A 20,126-nucleotide genomic window follows, 5' to 3' on the forward strand; every position below is an offset into this window, starting at 1 on the left:
AATTTTGCAACCGTAGTAATATCACATCACTTACTGCCATTTCAGTGTTATTTTCCCTCTCTTTCCTGCTCTTTTCCCCCACCTTGCTCTTTCAATAGGTCCAGCAGCATTTGCTTTTTCAGATCCCAACCTCTTCGTGTCTCTCATTTTTGCAATCAATCAATCCTGCTTGTGACATCCTGGATATGTGTGTGTGTGTGTGTGTGTGTGGTGTAATAAATGTAGGAATGTCCTGTGTAATTGGTGCGTCTCCCCTCAAGAGAGAGACAGAGGCCTAGTGAGGGGGGTAAGAAGGGGGTGAGAGGGGCACCAGGCAGCTGGCTACCCCCAGGGCTCTCCCCAGGAATGCAACCCAGCACAGAGAGCAGCTGCTGGGGCTGCGCGGGGCAGCAGAGCAGGGTGGCCTGGAGGGCATTCAAAGAGATACGCACAATTACAATACATGTTGGCCTAAACTTGCTGATCATGTTCCTTCCCTGCACTGTAAAGGGGTTGCTGTGAATTTGACAGTAACTTACAGGCAGCTAATTGGCAAGTCATTTACTGTATTTCGTATTGCAGTAGTGTAAATATGGTATCAAAGCAAGTACTATGTAATGACACAGTACAATATCATAGAATTGACTGTATTACACTGTAAAAAAGTAAATCCTACCGTAATTGCAGTGTATTAATGAATGAATGGATGAATGAAATAAATTCATTGACGGGAGTGAGGTTTGTATTTCAATGTATTGTTATTGTAATTACAGGGGATTGGTGCAAGCAGGATGGCTGCAAGGTAATGTGTTTACATATCACAGCATATCAATGAATATTTAGTGTTTTATATCCCTTCCATTTCTAAAGGCTTTAACAAGCCAGCAGCATACCACCCTGCATACCACTGCTGGCTTGCTTCTAAAGCTAAGCAGGGTTGGTCCTGGTCAGTCCCTGGGAGACCAGATGCTGCTGGAAGTGGTGTTGGAGGGCCAGTAGGAAGCACTCTTTCCTCTGGTCTAAAAATATATCCCAATGCCCCAGGGCAGTGATTGGGGACACCTCCCTGTGTAGGGTACTGTCTTTCAGTTGGGACGTTAAAACACTCTCTGAGGTCATTAAAGATGCCATGGCACTTATCGTAGGGGTGTTAACCCCGGTGTCCTGGCTAAATTCCCAATCTGGCCCTCAAACCATCATGGTCACCTAATAATCCCCAGTTTACAATAGGCTCATTCATCCCCCTCCTCTCCCCTGTAACTATTCCCCAGGTTGTTGCTGTAAATGAGAACGTGTTCTCAGTCAACTTACCTGGTAAAATAAACAAGGCTTCCATACTGGGAGAGACTACAAGGCCAAAATGCTCAACCCTTTAAGGTTCAAGACTTAATGCCAATCTGTCTCCTATCCATTTTAAATTGGTAAAAGCACTATTACCAATGGCTGCAACAAATATAGCCACTTACAAGGCACGCCAACAATACCATGCACCCACTAGTGGTCAAAAGGTTGTTGGTGCTTCAAAAATACAGTACGGCACTGTATTCTGCGGGATGGAATTACAGTACCATTCAAAATACAGTGATCCTTTCCCCGCCCACACAATTTTATCACAATGCACCATCATTTACATTATACTACAGTAAAACATTTTCACAGTATTTTATTGTTGATAATATCCAAAATGTGTTAATAAATGACAGTTTTCCATTATAGTCTCGTAAAAGGTTACTTTATGTCTAAATTATTTTTAAACAGAGTAAAACGTCTTTATGAAACGCAGATGCCAACCCTGCAGTTCTCTGTCTATCTGTCTTTTTCTCTCTCTCTGTCATCCTCCTCCTGCTCGGCTTCTACACATGAGGAGTGTCTTTGGTGTGGTTTGGTGTAACAGACTCCTTTCCTCTCTGACAGGACCCTTCAACCTAGCGTGGGCATTAAGGCCTTTTGTGCTACAATGTGCCCTGTATGCTTGACCGACCGACAAATGGCCCACACACACACACACACACATAAGCACCAACCCACACATCACGAGACACGCATGAAAGGAAGCGAGCCACAGTCACGCATTCACTCTCATACATGCACACACATACTGTACTCATACAATACACTGCCACATGCAGACACACACACACACACACACACACACACACACACACACACACACACACACACACACACACACACACACACACACACACACACACACACACACACACACACACACACAGGTCGTTCCACCTCAAAAACCACAATAGGATTTCGACACCCACAACCTCAGATTGTTCTGCTATGATGTCTGTTGTTAGACACGGGTAAGATTGGCATTTTTGCAACATTATTTTGTTGAAATATAATTAGATCTCTGAGAAATTAAGCTAATTGATTGCAACCAAATTGGCAATTTTCTCTTATAGTACCTAACATCTGATTTGGACCAAGCTTTTTTCTAACAATGAGTTAAAACATGAGAAATTCTAAGAAATGGTCAAAAGCCCTCCACGGGCCCCCCACACCAATCCCACCCCAACAATGAGTATATAGTATCAGTTCTCTATGTTTGACAAGTAGTATGGAGCTGCGGCTCGGAGTATTGCTTCTTCATACTATGTAATATATTCTCAGTGTATTTGGTGATGTTTTTATCCCCTGTTCAGAGAAATTAGTCATTGAAGTTGTTAGGGTTATGGACCATCCTACATCCATGGGTAGCTTTTGACCATGTCTTACTTATTGATAGAAAATAAGTTTGGTCATAATCAGATGTTAGGTACTATATTTATTGAATATTATATGAATCGTATAAATAAAAATGGCCAATTTGGGTGCAATCAAATTAGCTTAATTTCTCAAAGATCAAATTGTATTTCAAATAACTAATGTCGCAGTAATGCTTATCTAACTACAGAAACGATTACAGAACAATCTGAGATGGTGGGTGTCATGACTTGCTGAACTTGAAATGGAATGACCCACATGCGTTGAAGCCAGTGCTCGCACGCTATCCTCCACACTACATTAAATGCTCACGCACATCTCACACACATTCTACACCATTCAAATGGAAGGACGGAGCACTAACCATAACAGACAGCACATCAAGCGTGATGAATTCGCACACTTTAACCAGCTACACCTCCACGAAGTAAACACTGCTAACCCAACATAACAGGAGAGAAGTGATGCTGCACTTAAGCTTTTATTTATTTAACCTTTCAAACACATTGATCCTTCATTTTGTGGAAAGGTTGGAGGGTAAGAAAGAAAAATAATTGGAGGAACGGCTGGACACGTTTTTTCCCCCTGGTATTTGTACATCTCTGTTGGCCTCCTAACCCCATTCAGACTGTAGAGGCCTAGACAGAGACCTTCTCATGTTGAACCACTGAAGGCCAGCCAAGTACTGTACACTCACATCCTTTACAGTCTTTTATTCTTACACCCAATTGATTCTTAGAAGTGAAGCACATTCTCAGTAGGAAGTCTTTCATTCATGGCTGAAGATTTTCATTGTTTTAATAGGTCCCAAACAAAAGATGCTCAGTTCTGTTCAACTAAAACGTACTGGTGTTGATAATGTAGCCCTACAGTTCATACTGTACAGTATACTGAACATTTCACAGCACCAAACACTAACTGCATGACTACCGGAAATGAACTAACATCTGAGCTACACATCAATTATTGATTTCTCCTTCCAAAAAGGTCACATACAGTAATGACTATGGCTTCATATAAAAGGGGGAAAAATGTATCAACTAATTCTTTTCAAGACAGGGCATGTGTTAAAGACAGCTTAAGTTGTTTAGTTTCCAGCCTTAACACAGCTGTGCTTACTCTGACTGCTGCACTTAATGCTAGAGTACAGTAAAGCCCCTACACACACACACACACACACACACACACACACACACACACACACACACACACACACACACACACACACACACACACACACACACACACACACACACACACACACACACACAACTCCCACCACAACCCCCCACACACCTTATCCTACGCATAAACACCATTAAAGTGTATAGTTAGCTAACACACTTTTGTACATCGCGCTGTAACGTACAATGTACCTTATTTTAGCTCCCCAAAAACGTAATACTTCCAGGTCAACTGTAATATGAATACCATTGTAAAGCACAATTTCTACCCCTTTCCAGCCAAATCAATTACAAGACCTTCATGCTGCCCGTCTTTGCATTATTGAGCTCCGTCGGGTCTTTTTTTAAATGACGGATGGAGAAGTGAAACCTACTGCGTCCCAGCTAGCACAGTGGATCTGGGCCGATTCCGGCTGAGAGTTGGGGCACTCAGCCGACAGTCAGACTCGGCTAACGTCATGTGGCCCGAGTCTGGGCCGCCTTCGGCAGTATTACTTATGGCTGGCTACGATGCGAGGATTGAGCTCGGGCCGATTCCAGTGTGAGTTATCTGGCCCAAATGTATTACTTGGGGTTCGGGCTTGATACCGGTGATAGTTATCTGGCCCAAATGTATTACTCGGGGTTCGGGCCGATTCCGGTGATAGTTATCTGGCTCAAATCTATTACTTGGGGTGCGGTCTTGATTCCGGTGATAGTTATCTGGCCCAAATGTATTACTTGGGGTTCGGGCCGATTGGGGCTGCTCTCTTATTTTACCTTTATTTTACTAGGCAAGTCAGTTAAGAACAAATTCTTATTTTCAATGACGGCCTAGGAACAGTGGGTTAACTGCCTGTTCAGGGGCAGAATGACAGATTTGTACCTTGTCAGCTCGGGGATTTGAACTTGCAACCTTCCGGTTACTAGCCCAACGCTCTAACCACTAGGCTACCCTGCCGCTTTATATAATTAACATTGAATTATTTATTTTTCTACATTTTCTCATTGTTTCTGTGATCAAAAAAATACAACTAACATTTCAATGAAATTCTTTAAGAGCCTGTGTAGTATTTTAGTATTTTGTATTTCCTTGGTGCAAGGCAATTGATAAGCATTAAAAACTTTGTGGATGGAACCTCCCAAGTGGTGCAGCGGTCCAAGACACTGCATCGCAGTGCAAACGAAGGGGTTTTGTCCTGTTGGAAAAGTGAACCTTGGCCCCAGTCTGAGGTCCTGGATCAGGTTTTCATCAAGGATCTCTCTGTACTTTGCTCCGTTCCTCTTTCCCTCCATCCTAACAAGTCTCACATTCCCTGTCAAAGAAAAACATCCCCACAGCATGATGCTGTCACCACCATGCTTCATCGTAGGGATGGTGCCAGGTTTCATCCAGACGTGACGCTTGGCATTCAGACGAAAGAGTTCAATCTTGGTTTCATCAGACTAGAGAATCTTGTTTCTCATGGTCTGAGAGTCCTTAAGTGCCTTTTGGCAAACTCCAAGAGGGCTGTCATGTGCCCTTTACTGAGGAGTGGCTTCTGACTGGCCACACTACCAGAAATGCCTGATTTGTGAAGTGCTGCAGAGATGGTTGTCATTCTGGAAGTTTCTCCCATCTCCACAGAGGACCTCTGGAGCTCTGTCAGAGTGACCATCAGGTTCTTTGTCACCTCCCTGACCAAGGCGGACATGAACTGCTGAGAGGAGACTGCGTGAATCAGGTTTCATGGTCAAATTGCTTCAAAGAAACCACAACTATTTTTTATTAAACTAGGCAAGTCAGTTAAGAACAAATTCTTGTCAGCTCAGGGATTTGACCTAGCAACCTTTCGGATACTGGCCCAACGCTCTAACCATTAGGTAACCTGCCGCCCCAAAGGACAACAATAAAATAAGACTTTCTTGGGTCAACAAACACGAGCAAAGGACATTAGACCGGTGGAAATCTGTCCTTTGGTCTGATGAGTCCAAATGTGAGATTTTTGGTTCCAAACACGTAGGTGAACGGATGCAAATAGTCTGGGTAGCCATTTGATTAGATGTTCACGAGTCTTATGGCTTGGGGGTAGAAGCTGTTTAGAAGCCTCTTGGACCTAGACTTGGCACTCTGGTACCGCTTGCTGTGTAGTAGCAGAGTGAACAGTCTATGACTGGGGTGGCTGGAGTCTTTGACAATTTTTAGGGGCTTCCTCTGACACCGCCTGGTATAGAGGTCCTGGATGGCAGGAAGCCTGGCCCCAGTGATGTACTGGACCGTACGCACTACCCTCTATAGTGCCTTGCGGTCGGAGGCCGAGCAGTTGCCATACCAGGCAGTGATGCAACCAGTCAGGATGCTCGCGATGGTGCAGCTGTAGAACCTTTTGAGGATCTGAGGATCCATGCCAAATATTTTCAGTCTCCTGAGGGGAAAAAGGTTCTGTTGTGCCCTCTTTACGACTGTCTTGGTGTGCTTGGACAATGTTAGTTTGTTGGTGATGTGGGCACCAAGGAACTTGAAGCTCTCAACCTGCTCCACTACAGCCCTGTCGATATGAATGGTGACGTGCTCGGTCCTCCTTTTCCTCGGCCCACAATCATCTCCTTTGTCTTGATCACATTGAGGGAGAGGTTGATGTCCTGGCATCACACGGCCAGGTCTCTGACCTCCTCCCTATAGGCTGTCTCTTTGTTGTCGGTGATCAGGCCTACCACTGTTGTGTCATCAGCAAACTTAATGATGGTGTTGGAGTCGTACCTGGCTGTGCAGTCATGAGTGAACAGGGAGTACAGGAGGGGACTGTAGGAGAGCACTCATCCCTGAGGGACCCCTGTGTTGAGGATCAGCGTGGCAGATGTGTTGTTACCTACCCTTCCCACCTGGAGGTGGCCCGTCAGGAAGTCCAGGATCCAGTTGCAGAGGGAGGTGTTCAGTCTCAGGGTCCTTAACTTATTGATGAGCTTTGAGGGCACTATGGTGTTGAACGCTGAGCTGTAGTCAATAAATAGCACTCTCACATAAGTGTTCCATTTGTCCAGGTGGGAAAGGGCAGTGTGGAGTGCAATAGAGATTACATCATCTGTGGATCTCTTAGGGTGATATGCAAATTGGACTGGGTCTATAGTTTCTGGGATAATGGTTTTGATGTGAGCCATGACCAGCCTTTCAAAGCACTTCATGGCTACAGACGTGAGTGCTTCGGGTCGGTAGTCATTTAGGCAGGTTACCTTAGTGTTCTTGGGCACAGGGACTATGGTGGTCTGCTTAAAACATTTTTCGCACAGTGAGAGGTTTAAAATGTCAGCACATGCTCGGAGTACATGTCCTGGTAATCCATCTGGCCCTGCAGCCTTGTGAATGTTGACCTGTTTAAAGGTCTTACTCACATTGGCTGCGAAGAGCGTGATCACACAGTCGTCTGGAACAGCTGGTGCTCTCATGCATGTTTCAGTGTTATTTGCCTCGAAGCGAGCATAGAAGTAGTTTAGCTCGTCTGGTAGGCTCATGTCACTGGGCAGCTCTCGGCTGTGCTTCCCTTTGTAGTCTGCAATGTTTTGCAAGCCCTGCCACATCCGATGAGCGCCAGAGCCGGTGTAGTACAATTCAATCTTAGTCCTCTTTTAACACTGTGTCTGTTTAATGGTTCGTCGGAGGGAATAGCGGGATTACTTATTAGCTTCCGGGTTAGAGTCCCGTTCCTTGCTCTAGTCTTTAGCTCAGTGCGAATGTTGCCTGTAATCCATGGCTTCTGGTTGGGGTATGTACAGTTGAAGTCTGAAGTTTACATACACTTAGTTTGGAGTCATTAAAACTCGTTTTTCAACCACTCCACAAATTTCTTGTTAACAAACTATAGTTTTGGCAAGTTGGTTAGGACATCTACTTTTTGCATGACACAAGTAATTTTTCAAACAATTGTTTACAGACAGATTACTTCACTTATAATTCACTGTATCACAATTCCAGTGGGTCAGAAGTCTAAGTTGACTGTGCCTTTAAACAGCTTGGAAAATTCACGTCATGGCTTTAGAAGCCTCTGATAGGCTAATTGACATCATTTGAGTCAATTGGAGGTGTACCTGTGGATGTATTTCAAGGCCTACCTTCAAACTCAGCGTCTCTTTGCTTGACATCATGGGAAAATCAAAAGAAATCAGCCAAGCCAAAAATAATTGTAGACCTCCACAAGTCTGGTTCATACTTGGGAGTAATATCCAAATGCCTGAAGGTACCATGTTCATCTGTACAAAAAAATAGTACACAAGTATAAACACCATGGGACTATGCAGCCGTCATACCGCTCAGGAAGAAGACACTTTCTGTCTCCTAGAGATGAACGTACTTTGGTGCGAAAAGTGCAAATCAATCCCAGAACAACAGCAAAGGACCTTGTGAAGATGCTGGAGTAAGCAGGTACAAAAGTATCTATATCCACAGTAAAACAAGTCCTATATCGACATAACCTGAAAGGCCGCTCAGCAAGGAAGAAGCCACTGCTCCAAAACCGCCTTTAAAAAAGCCAGACAACGGTTTGCAACTGCAAATGGGGACAAAGATCATACTTTTTGGAGAAAAGTCCTCTGGTCTGATGAAACAAAAATAGAACTGTTTGGCCATAATGACCATCGTTATGTTTGAAGGAAAAAGGGGGAGACTTACAAGCCGAAGAACACCATCCCAACCGTGAAGCACAGGGGTGGTAGCATAATTTTGTGGGGGAGCTTTGCTGCAGGAGTGACTGGTGCACTTCACAAAATAGATGGCATCATAAGGAGGAAAATTATGTTGATATATTGAAGCAACATCTCAAGACAGTCAAGAAGTTAAAGCTTGGTCGCAAATGGGTCTTCCAAATGGACAATGACCCTAAGGATACTTCCAAAGTTGTGGCAAAATGTCTTAAGGACAACAAAGTCAAGGTATTGGAGAGTCCATCACAAAGCCCTGACCTCAATCCTATAGAACATTTGTGGGCAGAACTGAAAAAGCGTGTGTGAGCAAGGAGGCCTACAATCCTGACTCAGTTACACCAGCTCTGTCAGGAGGAATGGGCCAATATTCACCCAACTTATTGTATTGTGGGAAGCTTGTGGACGGCTACCCGAAACATTTGACCCAAGTTAAACAATTTATAAGCAATGCTACCAAATACTAATCGAGTGTATGTAAACTTCTGACCCCCTAGGAATGAGATGAAAGAAATAAAAGCTGAAAAAAATCAATATTATTCTGACATTTCACATTCTTAAAATAAAGTGGTGATCCTAACTGACCTAAGGACTTTTTACTAGGATTAAATGTCAGGAAATATGAAAAACGGAGTTTAAATGTATTTGGCTAAGGTGCATGTAAACTTCCGACTTCAACTGTAAGTACGGTCACATCAATGCACTTATTGATGAAGCCAATGACTGATGTGGTGTACTCCTCAATGCCATAGGAAGAATCCCAGAACATATTCCAGCCTGTGCTTTCAAAACAGTCCTGTAGCTTAGCATCTGCCTCATCTGACCACTTTTTTATTGACAGAGTCACTGGTGCTTCCTGCTTTAATTTTTGCTTGTAAGCAGTAATCAGGAGGATAGAATTATGGTCAGATTTGCCAAATGGAGGGCGAGGGATAGCTTTGTACACGTCTCTGTGTGTGAAATAAAGGTGGTCTAGAGTTTTTTCCCTCTGGTTGCACATTTAACATGCTAGTAGAAATGAGGTAAAACGGATTTAAGTTTCTCTGCATCAAAGTCCCCGGCCACTAGGAGCACCGCCTCTGGATGAGCGTTTTCCTGTTTGCTTATGGCCGTATACAGCTCATTGAGTGTGGTCTTAGTGCTAGCGTCCGTCTGTGGTGGAATGTAGACAGCTACGAAAAATACAGATGAAAACTCTCTAGATAGATACAGCGTATAACCAGCCAGCTGTATGTTAATAATGTCGTTGTTCAGCCACGACTCCGTGAAGCACAAGATATTACAGTTTTTAATGTTCCGTTGGTAGTTTAATCTTCCTCGTAGGTCGTTGATTTTATTTTCCAATGATTGCACGTTAGCTAGTAGAACGGAAGGCAGGGGGGGTTTATTCGATCGCCTACAAATTCACAGAAGCCCGACCCCCGTCCTCTTTTTCTCTGTTGTCTCTTCACGCAAATGACGGGGATTTGGGCCTGTTCCCGGAAAAGCAGTATGTCATTCACGTCGGGCTCGTCAGACTCGTTAATAGGGAAAAAAAGCTTCTGCCAGTTCGTGGTGAGTAATCGCTGATCTGATGTCCAGAAGTTATTTTCGGTCATAAGAGATGGAAGCAGCAGTATAATGTACAAAATAAGCTAAAATAAAAAATATAAAAAACAACTGGTTAGGAGCATGTAAAACATCAGCCATCTTCTCCGGCGCTGTCTAAATTGAGATGGTTTGGGATGAGTTGGACCGCAGAGTGAAGGAAAAGCAGCCAACAAGTGCTCAGCATGTGGGAACTCCTTCAAGACTGTTGGAAAATAATTCCAGGTGAAGCTGGTTGAGAGAATGATTCCATATGTGTTATTTCATAATTTTGTTGTCTTCACTATTATTCTATTATGTAGAAAATAGTTTTAAAAAATGAAGAAAAACTCTTGAATGAGTAGGTGTGCCCAAACTTTTGACTGGTACAGTATGTATTATTTTAAATATATATATTCGTAAATATATTATTGTCCCCTAACCCTGGAGTAAACTACATCAATACTTAGGCTTCTACTTCCAGCTTATACATACTATATCCACTTGTGTGTGCAGTGTTACCTCAGCGTCCTGCTTCGGGAGATCGTAGGTTCTCTTGATCGTACGTAGTGATGTCACACTTAGCTCCGCCTCCTCCAGCAGAATCTCCAATAGCAACACCAGCTGCTCCGGCATCACCTAGGCAACGTAAATAGAAAGGAGGGGTTATTTGTGGGTCTCAACATTTGTGGGTCTCAACATGATCGACAACATAAATATGATTTACTTGACTTCATTTTGTTTGAGGGGTATTTTATGAATAACACCGAAAGACATTAAATATCAGTCTCTATTCAGCAAACAATCTGTTTGGATGGGTGGATGGGAGAAACTCGTAAAAAAAAAAAAAAAAAAAAAAATTAAATCTGCAAAATATTAAGATAATGCCAAGGCAAATGTTCAGAATATAAGGGAAACAGTGGGGGAATGTTTAGCGTTTGAAGCGGTGACGGAGACGGAGGGAGGCAGATCAGTTATTCTGTAGACGGAGTGAAACAAGAGAAGAAAAGAACGAGGAAGAGAGACACGATGAGTCTTGCGAACGTCTCAACAGCACACGGTCACAAAGAAGGAACTCCTTTGATTGAAGTTGTTCTCTGCTGAGGCCCAAAGCTTTTCGACTATTAAATATCATTTGATACAAAAATAAAGCAGATTTCCCATGACTGAATAGACTATTGAACAGGGGAAGACAGTAAAGAGAAGATTAAAGAAAGAATATGTTAGACACATTCATTTCTACATTTGTTCTGTTGGGATAGTGCTGATTAATGCTGTGTTATGTGGTATTCTAAAAGAGGACTTAAAGAGAGACACCCCATGGTGCTGTGAGCTGTGCCTAGCCTTGCCTGCCTCTCCCTGGGATAGACAAGACACATATTCCTCCTCTCTGGGATAAAATAAAGGAGGCTCCATAGAGACCGATGTGATAATGGAGCAGTGTGTGTGTGTGAATATAAATGGGTGGAGGCCAAGCTGCTATTCTTACTCCATTATCACATTATGATCTGGAACTGGCTCTCTCCACACACACACACACACACACACACACACACACACACACACACACACACACACACACACACACCTTTTCTACATTAAATGTATTCTCTTTTTTTGCCTCTCCTTTGCATTCCTCCCTTTGTCAATCTTTCTTATCCACAACAAACTGTTGGTAAGGAAATACCAGGAGAACTTTTGCCCTACCAGAAAGTTCTCCATTTCAAACACAGGGAGTATTTAACCATTGGTTGGTCTGAGAGAATCTCATTCCAAGCCTCAAGTCAAGCAACTACAGCCTATACACTGACAGTAAATTAATGTGGATACTCTGCAAATAGATCTCGCTCCGCTCTCTCTTACTGTACCTCTATCTGTCCTGTTTCTGTCTTGCTCTCCTCACTACTCCTCCATTTTGTGAGAGCTAACCGTTAGGTCCCTCCATCTTGAAGGGTCTCTGAGAGGGTCTCTGAGAGTCTCTCTCTCTCCTCTAATCTCTCTCTCTCTCTCTCTCTCTCTCTCTCTCTCTCTCTCTCTCTCTCTCTCTCTCTCTCTCTCTCTCTCTCTCTCTCTCTTCTCTCTCTCTCTCTCTCTCTCTCTCTCTCTCTCTCTCTCTCTCTCTCTCTCTCTCTCTCTCTCTCTCTCTCTCTCTCTCACGTGAGCTTCGTGTGTAGGGGAGAGATAGAGGATAGGTTACCCACTCTAGTGGGAAAATGCTCTCAACACCGGACTATTGGGGCTATTGTTAGTCTCAGCCCTGACCCGATCATGAGATCAAACAGTGTGTGTGTGTGTGTGGTGCCACCCTCGGCGCCCTCTCCAAGAGTAGGGAGTTCCCAGGCAGGGAGATCACCTTTTCCCCTCCCGATAACGCACACGCACACACACGCACACGCACGCACGCACCACTTAGTGAGGTAATGTGTTTGGTCTTGCTTGTCTGTTTCATACTCCTCCACATCCATCCTTCCATTCAACCTATCAAAACCCTCCACAACTCCTACTCAGAAATACACTGACGAACACTTACAAACACTACTCAGAGTGGCATGAAGAGCAATGGCCATTTAAGAGAGGCTTGGTTTAAACCCTCTGTTTTCTCCCCCATATTTTCATGCTTATGTCTCCTCCCCTCTCCAAAGTGGTTACTCCAGCCATGAAGCCCCCCCCCCTCCCCCTCAGCCTTGTCTAATGGTGTGTATCTGCCTCATCAGCCTCAAACGCCTGGTTCTGGATTAGGAGAACCATCATCATTATCATTCTTGCTGGAGGATGACTTGCTGTTTTGGAGGTCAGTGAAGTGGGATTTGATATCCACTGATCTCAAACATTCAGACTGGCGTGTTCACACACAGTGGCACATTGAATACCCCATTGTAAGAGACATGTCTCCCTACGTCAGATGGGAGCGCCCAGAGCAATAACCACACTAACATAAGATATTGATAATATTGTAATATATGACACCGGGAATGGAACCCACAACCCACAACCTAAAGCCATGCTTTACCAACTGAAACATGTCCAGTAATAGAACAGTAGCTGAGTGTAATAACACTCCGAAAACCTTCCTGCTATTACAGACAGACGGACGGACGGAGAGACAGACAGAATCCTGTGATCGTTCATAACTTCCATGGCAACGACACTGGATACCACACTAAGCAACCTGTGTGTGTGTGTGTGTGTGTGTGTGTGAGTGAGGGACACCGAGAGCTTCTTTATCTTTGACCTTTTCTCTCTACCTCTCCACCCCTCTCTCTCAATCTTTTTCTCCCCCTTAAAACACCTCTTCTGTCATAGCTCGTTGAGAGAGAGAGAGAATCACTGCTATCGTGGCATCCACATAGTTCCGACGTGTAAATCATGTGGTTGTTATCAACGTTACTGCTACCAACATCTCCCGAAATATCCATATAGGTACAAAGTCACATTGGCATTTCAATGAGCTGTATGTCTCTTCCTTGCTGTCCGTATCCCTCCCTCCTTTACAGTGATTTGAGTGTGTTTGTCTCAGAATGCTAGTTCAGTCACAATGCATTATGGGTGATGGAGACGTGGAATCACTGTGACATTATAAAACCCAACAGTGATTTCTCAGAGGCCATTCAACCGCGTATGTGTGTGTGCGCGCATGTGTGTGTGTGTTTGTGTGTGACGGACCATTCAGTCGCTCCATTGAATTTTATTTCTGTCTGACCGCAGACTCGTAAAAGCTCTCTGGCACCAGCGGCTAAACGCCTCAGCCCCCCCCCCCCCCCCCCACCCGCCTCAGGTGCTAGAGTTACTCTTTCTCTATTTTTCCCTTTCCCCATTTCTAGCTTTAATGTTAGTCAATCTCTTTTGACTACCCCTCCGACCTCCATCCCTCCCCTCCTCCTTCCCTCCCCACCCTCTCATTTATCTGGCCCCTCTCAGCAAGATTTCCTCCCACATAGGGAGAGGTGACTTTATTGAATTATAGATCACATGTAAGCAGGATGCCTCTCACTGTGTGTGTGTGTGTGTGTGTGTGTGTGTGTGTGTGTGTGTGTGTGTGTGTGTGTGTGTGTGTGTGTGTGTGTTCGCATTCCCCCTCTTCAAAGGGGGGGACACTCTTGACCCAAACTGCTACAGACCTACATCTATCCTACCATGCCTTTCTAAGGTCTTCGAAAGCCAAGTCAACAAACAGATTACCGACCATTTCGAATCTCACCATACCTTCTCTGCTATGCAATCTGGTTTCAGAGCTGGTCATGGGTGCACCTCAGCCACGCTCAAGGTCCTAAACGATATCTTAACCGCCATCGATAAGAAACAATACTGTGCAGCCGTATTCATTGACCTGGCCAAGGCTTTCGACTCTGTCAATCACCACATCCTCATCGGCAGACGCGACAGCCTTGTTTTCTCAAATGATTGCCTCGCCTGGTTCACCAACTACTTCTCTGATAGAGTTCAGTGTGTCAAATCGGAGGGTCTGCTGTCCGGACCTCTGGCAGTCTCTATGGGGGTGCCACAGGGTTCAATTCTTGGACCGACTCTCTTCTCTGTATACATCACTGAGGTCGCTCTTGCTGCTGGTGAGTCTCTGATCCACCTCTACGCAGACGACACCATTCTGTATACTTCTGGCCCTTCTTTGGACACTGTGTTAACAACCCTCCAGGCAAGCTTCAATGCCATACAACTCTCCTTCCATGGCCTCCAATTGCTCTTAAATACAAGTAAAACTAAATGCATGCTCTTCAACCGATCGCTACCTGCACCTGCCCGCCTGTCCAACATCACTACTCTGGACGGCTCTGACTTAGAATACGTGGACAACTACAAATACTTAGGTGTCTGGTTAGACTGTAAACTCTCCTTCCAGACCCATATCAAACATCTCCAATCCAAAGTTAAATCCAGAATTGGCTTCAAGTCAATATTTCTATATACAATGCAAAAGGCAAAGCATCCTTCACTCATGCTGCCAAACATACCCTTGTATAACTGACCATCCTACCAATGATGTTTGAAGTTGGTGAGGGAGATAAAAGTCTCTTTTGCGACTTTGGCGATCACTGTCATTTACAAAAAAATAGCCTCCAATACCCTACTAAACAAATTGGAGGTAGTCTATCACAGTGTAATCCGTTTTGTCACCAACGCCCTATATACTACCCACCATTGCGACCTGTACGCTCTCGTTGGCTGGCCCTGGCTTCATACTCGTCGCCAAACCCACTGGCTCCATGTCATCTACAAGACCCTGCTAGGTAAAGTCCACCCTTATCTCAGCTCGCTAGTCACCATGGCATCTCCCACCAACAGGTATATCTCTCTAGTCACCCCCAAAATCAATTCTTTCTTTGGCCGCCTCTCCTTCCAGTTCTCTGTTGCCAATGACTGGAACGAACTACAAAAATCTCTGAAACTGGAAACACTTATCTCTCTCACTAGCTTTAAGCACCAACTGTCAGAGCAGCTCACAGATTACTGTACCTGTACATAGCCCACCTATAATTTAGCCCAAACAACTACCTCTTTCCCTACTGTATTTAATTTATTTATTTATTTTGCTCCTTTGCACCCCATTATTTTTATTTCTAATTTGCACATTCTTCCATTGCAAATCTACCATTCCAGTGTTTTACTTGCTATATTGTATTTACTTTGCCACCATGGCCTTTTTTGCCTTTACCTCCCTTATCTCACCTCATTTGCTCACATCGTATATAGACTTGTTTATACTGTATTATTGACTGTATGTTTGTTTTACTCCATGTGCAACTCTGTGTTGTTGTATGTGTCGAACTGCTTTGCTTTATCTTGGCCAGGTCGCAATTGTAAATGAGAACTTGTTCTCAACTTGCCTACCTGGTTAAATAAAGGTGTATAAATTCATACAATTCATTGAATGATTGGGCAAACAGTGAACAACAAGAGGGAAAGGTTCTTCTTAGTGAGTCACATGTTTCTCTGTTGGACTTTCAGCCCGGGGAACCAGAGCCGACTCTCTGTGCTGATATCAATCTGTGCTGATGACATCACAGCTGGGTCACCTTAGAGATAGCGGATGCCTTAGAGTGATGCCCCTCATGTTTGTGATATCACTCTCTGTTCCCCTCTCCTCCTCTCCTCCGGGATGGTCTGCTTTTATCACAATCATAACATGCTCTGGGATTGAGCTGCTTAAATGCGGCGCGCATGTGTGTATGTGTGTGTCTGACATTTTATCTTGATTAGAAGGATAAACCCCCCCAACACAGCTTGCAGTGTATGCTAAGCCTGATTGTGAGAAGCACACACAAAGTGTCTCATCCGCAGACAAGGCTGCTGATTTATCTAGCAGGGAGGGACAGACAAGAAGGGCCTAGCAAAGAGACTCCTGCTATCACTATGGGACATTCACGACACGTACCATACACTGTCAATCCACTCCATAGACACATCGTCATCGCTCCTCTTTCACCCCAGCTGCCAAACTAACCCTGATTCAGATGACCATCCTACCCATGCTAGATTACGGAGACATCATTTATAGATTGGCAGGTAAGGGTGCTCTCGAGCGGGTAGATGTTCTTTACCATTTGCCACCAATGCTCCTTATAGGACACATCACTGCACTCAATAGTCCTCTGTACACTGGTCATCTCTGTATACCCGTCGCAAAGACCCACTGGTTGATGATTATTTATAAAACCCTCTTAGCCCCCCCCCCCCTATCTGAGATATCTACCGCAACCCTCATCCTCCACATACAACAACAGTTCTGCCAGTTATATTCTGTTAAAGGTCCCCAAAGCACACACATCCCTGGGTCGATCCTCTTTTCGGTTCGCTGCAGCTAGCGACTGGAACGAGCTGCAACAAACACTCAAACTGGACAGTTATCTCAATTTCTTCATTCATAGACTCAATCATGGACACTTACTGACAGCTGTGGCTGCTTTGCGTGATGTATTGTTGTCTCTACCTTCTTGCCCTTTGTGCTGTTGACTGTGCCCAATAATGTTTGTACCGTGTTTTGTGCTGCTACCATGTTGTGTTGCTACCATGTTGTTGTCATGTTGCATTGCTACCATGCTATGTTGTCATCTTATAGGTCTCTCTTTATGTAGCGTTGTGTTGTCTCTCTTGTCGTGATGTGTGTTTTGTCCTATATTTATATATATTTTTTAATAAAGGTTCAATAAAAATAAATAAAATAGGCATCACCCCACAGCATCACACCACCATGTGTGTGTGTGTGTATCAAATGTGTTTCATGCGTGTTTGTGTGATCAGTGTGACCCTTTGACGGTATATATGAATGGACAAAGCCATTGACCACGTCACACCATCATTCTTATGTGAAGCCTCAATAGCGCTTTGAAACCAAATGAAGTCGGGTTAAGATGGCGTCTCATGAAGACATAACATGCGCCGTTTGAGATACTCCAGGAAGTGACATTGCAGCCTACAGTAGCTCAGTGCTACATCCGCTTATTTAAAATAAAAAATAAAAAAAACATTTATTGCTCACATACACATGGTTAGCAGATGTTAAATGCGAGCGTAGCGAAATGCTTGTGCTTCTAGTTCCGACAGTGCAGTAATATCTAACAAGTAATCTAACAATTCCCCAACAACTACCTAATACATACAAATCTAAGGGGGCGAATGAGAATAAGTACATGTAAGTATATGGATGAGCGATGACTGAGCAGCATAGGCAAGGTGGAATAGATGGTATAAAATACAGTATATACATGTGATATGAGTAATGTAAGTTATGTAAACATTATTAAAGTGGTATTATTTAGAGTGCATTGTGTAACGTGACGAGTGATCCATTTATTAAAGTGGCCAGTGATTGGGTCTCAATGTCGGCAGCAGCCTCTCTGTGCTAGTGATGGCTTGTTTATCAGTCTGATGGCCTTGAGATAGAAGCTGTTTTTCATTCTCTCTGTCCCAGCTTTGATGCACCTGTACTGACCACGCCTTCTGGATGATAGCGGTGTGAAAAGGCAGTGGCTCGGGTGGTTGTTGTCCTTGATGATGTATTTGGTCTTCCTGGGACATCAGGTGCTGTAGGTGTCATGGAGGGCAGGTAGTTTGCCCCGGTGATGCGTTGTGCAGACAGCACCACCCTCTGGAGAGCCTTGCGGTTGAGGAGGGTGCAGTTGCCGTACAAGGCTGTACCCGCAGGGATGCTCTCGATAGTGCATCTGTAAAAGTTTGTTAGGGTTTTGGGTGACAAGCCTCCTGAGGTTGAAGGGCAGCTGTTGCGCCTTCTTCACCACACTGTCTGTGTGGGTGGACCATTTCAGATTGTCTGTGATGTGTACGCCGAGGAACTTAAAAGTACTAAACCATTTACTAAAACTATTTATGCTTCCCATTCGAAACAGTTTGAGCAGTTTGTGCATATATTATGACAACATTTTGTGACGTGCCTGTTGTTGTTGGTATCTTAAAATGGATTTATTCTATTTTGAGGAAGTGTATACTGGCTACAGCGTCTCAAAATGGACAAACAGTACTATTGGTGCTTTTTTCTCGTTTTTCAAGCGAAGGTTTTTTGAGGGAGTATGAGAGCACACTCGTTTGGCTCACCAAGCTGAGTTCCGATAGGCGCCAGCCGAACCGAAGCATGCGGATCCTTAACTCAAGTTGAATGCCGACCGGGGTACTGTAGATTTACATTAGCAACTAAATGATCCTCATAACTTCACATGTACGCAATGTTTTAATAATTGGTTCAAGGACATCTGGTGTATTAGAAGAAATTGTTGGTACCATGATTGTCTTTACATTTTTTACACGAAGATTGAACACAAAGATTGACATTTTTACATTCTCTATAATTGGGGATCCGGTTTTCTGCAAACAATGCCTGCAGTACCGCTGTCGGACTTGATCGTCAGTGGCTTCAATCAGAGGGGGCAGTCGTTCTACCCTGGAGTGGCCTCAGGACCAGGTTTCCCACACAACTGTTCTGGGAGGTACCCCCAGAGCCTCACCCATTCTCTCAACCCCCTGTGACCTAACGCTGCTCTGTGATTGGCTAGAGCCTCCTAGGCCCATTGCCTGATTGGAGAAGAGCTACTGCGGCCCACCCTGTATAACACACAGCAGCTGAGAACACACACACACAAACACATACGAAAACACACATATGTGAACACTAGCTTCTGAAGTGTGTCTGCACCAGCTTTAATGTTCAGACTTGTAACCTTAACTGCAAGCAAAGCCTTTCAAACTACTGCCATTGGCCTACTGATACGTTTTCAGTTTTCAGCTTCGGGGCAATTTCACAATTGTCCTTCTCACGAACCCTTTTCAAACCTCACATCCACAAACACATACACACAGTCACACGTGCGCGCAAACCTGTGTAAGTTTCAATAATTTCTGCCACTCAGTGCCTCGCCACAAACAACAGTCTGCTTAACGTCTCCGCTGTGAAAGGCTCCCTCTCCTCCTTTCCTCCCTCTCTCCTCCTTTCCTCCCTCTCTCCTCCTTTCCTCCCTCTCTCCTCCTCTCTTTCCAGTGGAGAAACAAACCGGTCGGTCTTCAAAATACAGGCACGTCTACTCGCAAGTATACAGAGATGCCTTTGACGTGGACCAGAACAAAAGAGCCGCTGTGTGTGTGCGCGAGAGAGAAAGAGAGAGAGAAAGAGAAAGAGAGAGAGAGAGAGAGAGAGAGAGGAGGAGAATGGGCCCAGTGGTGACAAATACAAACATCTGGAGGTTAGCTTAGACAAAGAGAAGTATGAGGAAGACAAGAGAAGGAGGGGAGGAAGAGAGGATAGTATTTAGAGCTACGCACGACCTGGTGCCTTAAAGAGGCTCAGAAAGTATCTACCCACAGGTGCCCACAAACATACACACACACTCAATGTATGGAACGTGTGCGCTATATAGGATAATAATAGCAAAGCTTCAAGGTTTAATTTCCTCCAGCCATTTGTACTGGCTTGATCTTGACTGCAAGGTAGACCCGTGGAAGGGTGGTGTCTAAACATTATCCCTGTGAAATACAGTGACCGCCCAGCAGAAGGATACTATG

General features: G+C 44.3%; 1 protein-coding gene across 7 annotated transcripts in view; it reads right to left on the reverse strand.

Moving 5' to 3' along the window:
- aopep (aminopeptidase O (putative)) overlaps positions 1-20,126 on the reverse strand; it is a 113,428-nt gene that overhangs the window by 9,217 nt on the left and 84,085 nt on the right. For 6 of the 7 annotated variants that reach the window (XR_008064077.1, XR_008064078.1, XM_052461788.1 and 3 more), the window contains one exon: positions 10,626-10,742. Coding sequence is in view for 5 of the 7 variants with exons in the window: in XM_052461788.1 (XP_052317748.1) it covers positions 10,626-10,742 (117 nt within the window). In the remaining 2 variants the exon portion in view is untranslated. Of the gene's footprint in view, positions 1-1,625; positions 10,356-10,625; positions 10,743-20,126 lie in introns of those variants that run through there. The other variant, XM_052461790.1, reaches the window with a different exon arrangement.

Source organism: Oncorhynchus keta, chromosome 14 (genome assembly GCF_023373465.1).
Source record: "Oncorhynchus keta strain PuntledgeMale-10-30-2019 chromosome 14, Oket_V2, whole genome shotgun sequence".
Taxonomy (NCBI): domain Eukaryota; kingdom Metazoa; phylum Chordata; class Actinopteri; order Salmoniformes; family Salmonidae; genus Oncorhynchus; species Oncorhynchus keta.